Raw genomic sequence first — 7168 nt, 5'->3', positions numbered from 1 at the left:
GAGACAGGAACATAGAGCTCAACCTCCAGTGCTCAGGGACGACCGCCAAACAACTGAACTCTCCTGCCGGGACTTTTTTTTTAACTGAAATGAAGTAAACCCATTTGTACTTAAGTACTGCCTTTGCTACTACTGGCCCTAAGACTTAGGGAAAGTCATTTATTTAATCACTCCCAAGACTCAGTTTCCCACTTCTGCGAAACGGAAATAAAACCCTACAGGGAAGCTTTTGTGCACCCCTGGGCCAGTTCCTCTCTAACCAAGCAGAGCTATCTAATGAGACTTCATGTTCTTTCGCACAGAGATGATAACAGTTCTAGCAGGGGACAGCTGTACTCCTTCACAGCAATAAGTCGATCCTCTATAAGTCCCCTGCTCTGCTGCTCAGCTGTCAACCCAGGCAAGCTGTTTAAGCTCAAGGAGCCGGTCTACCCATCAGGGAAAAACTAAGCTTCATGGAAATAGGCAGGCAAGGTTAAATTATCTCCCTCCCTTTTTCAACTTTTTTTTCTACCTGTCTTATTATAACTATTACTGAACTAATCAACTAGTACAGAAACAGAGAAAAATTATATTTTTTCCAGTGAAACATGTTTAATTGTCCAGAGTGGTGATGTTTCCAGCTTGATAGGTAAGAGCCTAGCCACTGTGATGCAGCACAAACACGTGTGCCGGCTCCCATGCAAGTCCTCACAGATCCGCCTTGGTTCTACTCTAGTGTCTCCTCCTGAAGTTGTACCTGATTGAAGTAGGTTTTCATCCGAACCCACTGGGGAGTGGGCCGGTCTCACTTTTGTTTCTTGGTTAGGAACCACTTGATCCTGCAAGTCTTGTGAGAGGACATGGTAGGGAAAAGACTGAACCACACACACCATGATGGCAGAATAAAGGGGACAGAGCTGATATCTGAGTATTTTAGAGTAAAAATAATACTCGTCTGAAATAGTTAACACAAATTATTCTAACAAATTAGCAAATTTCCCCAATCTCTTCTGAGATGAATTATGAGATTAATTCATCTCATAAAGCCAAACTGGGCTACATGAGTTACTTTAGAAAGTCACATATGCCTACAGACAGGCTGAATAAGAGGAACTACAGTCTACTACAATTCAAATTCTCCGTTTTATAGTTAAAATGGGGGGGGGGGTCTGCAAGCACTCTAGGTTTTTAAAGGAAAGGTACCATACCATGTAAACATAGATCTTCTATCTCCCTCCCTTACAAAATTAAAAACGTTAGGTAATATCTTACCAATCTCCAACACCAAGGTTTGCTGGTCTACCTAAATATGCTAGAAACATATTAAGTCATGTTCAAAGTATCAAGAAAGGAGAAATGTAGGCACACATTTTTTCAAGTATACAATTTGTTTTTATTTACAATACCCTATAAAAATGTAAATTTAGAAACTTTCATTTTTATTAATTAGAACCAAACAAAAAAGATAAAGCACAGAAAGGAAGAAATAATAATCAAGTATTGACTTGACCAGTTGTGAAGTGGCGAGGCCGGAGAGGCGCCCAGTGGGAACAGTCAGTCAGTTGGTAACGGCAGAGGGAAGCTAGGTAATGTCACTGGGGAACAGCTGGTGGAGCCCTGAGCGACAGAATGGGACGAAATGGATATGGAGACAAGAACAGCTGGCTATCACGGAGGGTTCTGCTGTTGTACAATACATGTATGTGCAAAATGTGTATTCTCTCTAAACATAACCTGTCCTCCCCGCTACATTCGAAAAGGCGAGAACAGCAAAAAGGGTATCAGGACAGTCATGTAAAATGAATTCAGGTTTAATTTTCTTGAGGGCTATAATCACTAGGGATCAAAGCCCTTATCCTGGTGGACTGCTGAATGGGAGAGGGACAAGTGAAAAGGTCCCGACAGGCTGTCCCAGCTAGGATTCCTATCCAGGCCCCTGGCAGCCTGGGATGGGACCTGGGAGATGAAGAGCAAGGACAGCAGGTCTGCCCACGACGTGGAGGACAGTGAAGAGCAAAGCAAGCCAGACTTAGTTCCCACGGTTACATCTGGAGGTTTCTGTCCCTGACATGGAACAGACTGGGAGGAGAGAAGTGAAAGCATGGCTTACGGAAGCAGTCTCAGGAAGACACAGCTACACTGTGGAAGCAGGCTCAAGTTAGACTCGCCTGGGCTGCCTTCCACTCACTGGAGCGGACAGTCTCGCGGACACTGTAGTCGCAGCAGGGAAAAGGCTTAACCGTGTGCTGTTTCCATTCAGGTGGACGGAAACAAAGGAAATTCAAGTGGGGAGAAGAGAAAGGACTGCTCAGTCCAGAGCTGGGCGTCAGCCAATTAAGAGTTCTGATTTTATTAAATATGCTGCTTAACCCTGTATTTATATTAAAACAAGGAGAACCCACCAAATTAATTACAAGATGGACTAGAAACAGATTAGAAATACATCAGCTGGTTTGTGTTTATAGGAGGGATGTGTCAACTAAATATTTCTCCATCTAAACATTCCTCAAGGACCCTCTGGAGACCACATAAACACAGGTAGAGGGGTGTGTGCACGCATACATATATATTAATTTCTACTTAATTGGCTTTCCTATAGTCATATTAATATGGGGCAATGAAGAAGACTTCAATAAGATGCAGGAAGGGACCCTCTGGCAGGCTACAATCTAGTCTGAACTGGAGTAGTGGTGGTGGTGGGCTAAAGGGAGAGATTATATTTTGTCTCTAGGGCAAAGAAAATGCAAAATTGAGAATTGAGTAAAAGTAGGACATGCAGAATTATAACAGAGAAGAAGAAACCAGCAGAAGTATCACCCAGCTGAATGTCACAGAGCTATGGGGAAACACCTGGCCTTTAGAGACGCCCCTGTGCACAGGACCCAGCCCCACAGACGATCCGGGGAACAGGCTACCTCCCCTCCCTCGTTACAAACACTCCATTGGTGACGGCAGCAGTGCAGGTGACAGCCCAAAGGAGGCACAGGACACATCTGCAGGTCTTTTATCGTATCCCCTGAACTAGCCTACAGGTAGAAAGAAAGAAAACTTGTTTGTATAAATGAATTAAAAAAGGTAATGTTTTGAATTAAAAGCCTTATAGAAATTCTTATAACAAAACACCTAAGCTCTCCCCACCCTTAGCATTCAGTTAATTATAAGGGCGCTGCTGCACCGAGCACAGGGCTTTACTGCTAACAGATCCTCGTATCTTGAATCCCTTCTATCAAATTCAGATTTGTGCCCCACCCCGCCTCATCAGTGAGATGTGGAACTCTCCTGTTGCCAACTTACTGCAGTTTTGTCTCTAGCAAGTTCAGTTTCTGTCGGTCGACATAGCGAGAAAAGAGGGACACTAGGTTTGTGGGGATCGAGATCGGCTTGGCCAGGGCTGCTTGGGGAATCCGCAGAAGTTCTCGGGTTGCCATGAACATCACCTCCGTCCTGACAGGGAAAACCGATAATGAAAATACTAGAACAAGAATGGAAAGATTACTTGAAAGAACTCAACAGAAGAAATACAGCCACGACTGACCACTGGTTGTTTTCCGCTGAGTCGGTAGCAGGGTCTGAACTCTGGAGGTCTTCCCCACGGCTCAGCACGAGGAGCAGCAGCGACAGGCCAAACTACAAGAGGAGAGAGGGCGTCAAGTTCAGCCCTGCACCACGTCTTCCCACCGCCACTGAGGGCAAGGGCACTGAGTCCGCCCGGCCGCCGCGCTTCCTGCCGGGCCAAGGCCAGGCGCCAGGAGCAGGGGGCCGTGCCCTTCTCCTCGCACAGCAGCAAAACGCGTCACCAGTGGGAACGGAAGTCCCAGACTCCACTGGGTCTCTGCTCTGCCACCCACCCAGAGAGAAAAAACAGTAATTTTTCCTTGCCATGAATACTGTGGGAACTTAGCTTTTCTCCTATTTACAAGAACAGAAAATGAATTAAGAAGGAAAGTTAAATGAAGACAAACTTTGATACAAAAAAAGTTCATGGAAAAAATAAAAAACATTACATAGAGTAAGATATTTTGAATTTTTAAAAAAGGTGTTAAAACCCATGGGAAAATGTACAAAGAAAAGTAACTGGAATGATCAGGATATAAAAAAAAAATTCCCTTAAAAAAGAATACATGTATCTGGAAATATAAAGGCTTAGACAGGATGCTAATAAGAGTTGGAAAAATAAAAGAGGAAAAGAATAAACAGATATATTCACCATATCTACAGTTATTAAAATTCAGTAACATGCTTTAGAGATTGCAATATATAAAGACTTGTTTCATTTAGGAGGTAGTAGGAGCAAGAAATGTGCAGTCTAGAGTCCCAGAAGGAAAACACAAACAGGGACCACAAGTACTGAGTTGAGTCTGCGTCAGTTATAACGGACCACAGAGAAGGGGAGCTATTCTGGGATCCCCCCACCTCTGATCCCCTCCTGCAGGGTAACCCTGCCTTTCCACAATGTTCCCTTTCTGTCTGAAAAACAGCACTGGGCTACATAATCTCATCTGATTTCACCATTTTCTACTGCCTTCATCAAAATTAGGCTCAGGAAACCAAATTACAAGGTTTTTGAGCACAGCAGCTCCCATCTTAAGTTCCCCGAGGCCTGCCACCTCTCTCCCTTCAGTCATGCTGTGACAGGTTTTCAGGTGCAAGGACTTTTCACTCTATTGTAACAGATGGCCCTTAATGAGTGCCATCTATGTACTGGGCATGACAATGAACTGTTGAGAGCTGTTCTCTCATCTAAGAGGACAACACTGAGGTAGACCCCATCACCTCCACTTCACAGATCAGGACGCTGTGGCTCCTGCTCAGGGTCACTAACCTAGATAAAAAGGGGCAGGCCAGGAGTGCAAACTTGCTGTGTACAGCTCACACTCTTCTTTTCTGTATTATGCTTCCCCTGCGAGTCTCTGCGATCTTTAACTAGATGTAAATGAAATATGAAATGGGATGTTCTTCTATTTACAGTCTTATAACAAAGACTGCTACTTACCCACCTGCTATGCTTTCCTCCTCCTGAAACCTGACTGCATTTGTGATGACAACGGTTTGAACTAAAAGGTGTTTCCCACCTTCCCTGCAGTGAGGTAGGTTGTGACTAAGACTGGCCATGGAGATTAAGTCGTTGTTGGTTAAAACTCCTGGGAAAGGTCCAAATAAGGAAGACAGACAGCTACACCACACCTTTCAGCTCTCTGCATGTATCTTTCTGATGCTAAAATAAGCCTTGAGTTCTGCAACAATTACAGGGGGTTGGGGGTGGGGGGGGGTGTCATGAGCGGGGCAGCCGCTGCTAAGGATGACGAGAAGGAAAACGGGAGGAGCCTGCACCCCGAGGACTCTGTGGGCCATGTTACCGTATTTACTGACATGAGGCACATAAAGTTCTGTTGTGTTAAAACCACCATTATTTCTAGCCTCTGTTACTAGGAGCTTAACGTAATGCCTGGCTGAAGGAAACCTTATAAAGAGTTGCCACAGCCACAGCAGCCATTATTGTCTCTAACTCAAATTTAGTAGCCTTGCAAAGTGCAGGGATGGAACAGGCAAGACCACCTTGTTCTGGAGAACAGCAGCGAGGTGAGGATTAGAGGGTGCTGGTGCAGCTGCACTCTGAGGTAGGTTCATGAGCTGTTGCAGAAGGCTGGTGACAGTCACTGACGGAAGATGATAGAGGAGGAGAGAGAAGGGACTCAGTAAGCACGGCAGCACCTACAAAGAATAAATAGAAGCATTAGATCCCAGCAACGGTCACTTCAGTCACCCTCATCAGTGGGCATGAATGGAAGGCTGCTCAGCTGTGTACTCAACTGCCCAAGGCGCGATTTAACAAAAAAGCGCTGACCAGCCTAGCAGATACTACTGGGGTCCTAACAATGGATTTTAAGGCATTTACTGAGAACTTTTTCAACTCCATTTGCCTAGGAAACATCATGACTTATGTGAACCAAGGGTATAAAATCACTTCTCAAATAGAAAAGATTCACGATAAAACATCAGTATTTTATCACACGAATATTTAAATGCCTACAAATGTACCAGGCACTTGGGCTAAAAACAAAAGTTAAAAGGAGACAGATCCTCAGGGATCTAAAATATAGAAGACGAGTAATTAGGCAATTTCAACATATAAGTTTCTCACTGAATGCTACAGCATTACTGAGAAGTATTTCCAGACTTAATACTATCTTGGTTTATCTTTATAAAAGCTCAATGAGGAAATAAAGAAATCATTTACCAATTTTATAGATTATTAGAGAAGCTAAGTGATCAGAAGTTCAGTGTTCAGAGTGACAAAGCTAGTAGCTATAAAGAGAACCCAAGGCAGGTGGACTTCAGCCTGCTAGCCATTCATTTCTTTTGAACACAAGGCCCAGACTGAGAAGTTAAACTATAGAGTTACCAACTTAACTAGGTTACAACACCTGAAAGGAAATGAGAAGTGCTTCCAAGGCCCTGGCCAGTTGGCTCAGAGGTAGATCATCGACCTGGCGGCGTGTGGATGTCCCGGGTTTGGTCCCCGGTCAGGGCACACAGGAGAAGCACCCATCTCCTTCTCCACCCCTCTCACTCTCCTCTCTCTCTCCCAGTTTCTGATGTGGGAAAAGGAGTTGGATAGTGTGACAAAGAACCTGTTAACAGGTTTTAAAAGCCTTACCAACCAAGTGCTGTCAATGTGCAAATCTTATTTGAACCACGACTAGAATAAACCAACTGCTAAGAGACGTTTTTAAGATAATTGAAGACATTTGAATTTGGAGTGGATATTAGATGATCTTAAGGAATTAAATCTTATTAGGTGCAATAATATCATAAGATTTTGTTAGAGATACAAACAAGTATTTATAGATGAAATGATATGGATACAAGGGATAGATTTAGTAATATTGGCAAAATACTGATTTAATTGTTGAAATTAGATATGATGGGTAGGGACATGGAATTCATTGTGCTGTTCCTTACATTTTTGTGCATATTTAAAAATGTTTTAATTTTTAAAGCTTTGTTGATTTAGAGTAGATCACAAAAAGTCTCCTCTCCATCCTAGGCTGCTATTTAAAGTAAAACTTGCCATCAATTATTTATACCATGGGTACTGGGTGCTGGAAGCACTATATTTTTCCTTCTTTTTATTTAAGTGAGAGGAAGAGAGATAGAAAGACAGACTCCCATGTGTGCCCTGATC

The 7168-nt window shown here is 43.5% G+C and overlaps 1 protein-coding gene across 1 annotated transcript in view; it reads right to left on the bottom strand.

Moving 5' to 3' along the window:
- Positions 1-1356: 1356 nt before the first annotated feature.
- The window catches only part of PATL1 (PAT1 homolog 1, processing body mRNA decay factor), a 33327-nt gene continuing 27515 nt past the window's right edge, over positions 1357-7168 (bottom strand). Inside the window, exons 16-19 of the mRNA XM_066361220.1 lie at positions 5539-5694; positions 3518-3609; positions 3277-3426; positions 1357-3008 (exon numbers count right to left, since the gene is read on the bottom strand). Coding sequence (XP_066217317.1) covers positions 2987-3008; positions 3277-3426; positions 3518-3609; positions 5539-5694 — 420 coding nt within the window. The 3' untranslated portion in view covers positions 1357-2986. The remainder of the gene's footprint in view (positions 3009-3276; positions 3427-3517; positions 3610-5538; positions 5695-7168) is intronic.

This window comes from Saccopteryx leptura, chromosome 1 (assembly GCF_036850995.1).
Source record: "Saccopteryx leptura isolate mSacLep1 chromosome 1, mSacLep1_pri_phased_curated, whole genome shotgun sequence".
Taxonomy (NCBI): domain Eukaryota; kingdom Metazoa; phylum Chordata; class Mammalia; order Chiroptera; family Emballonuridae; genus Saccopteryx; species Saccopteryx leptura.
The sequence above is the reverse complement of the archived record's forward strand: the minus strand, read 5'-3'. Positions and strand labels throughout refer to the sequence as shown.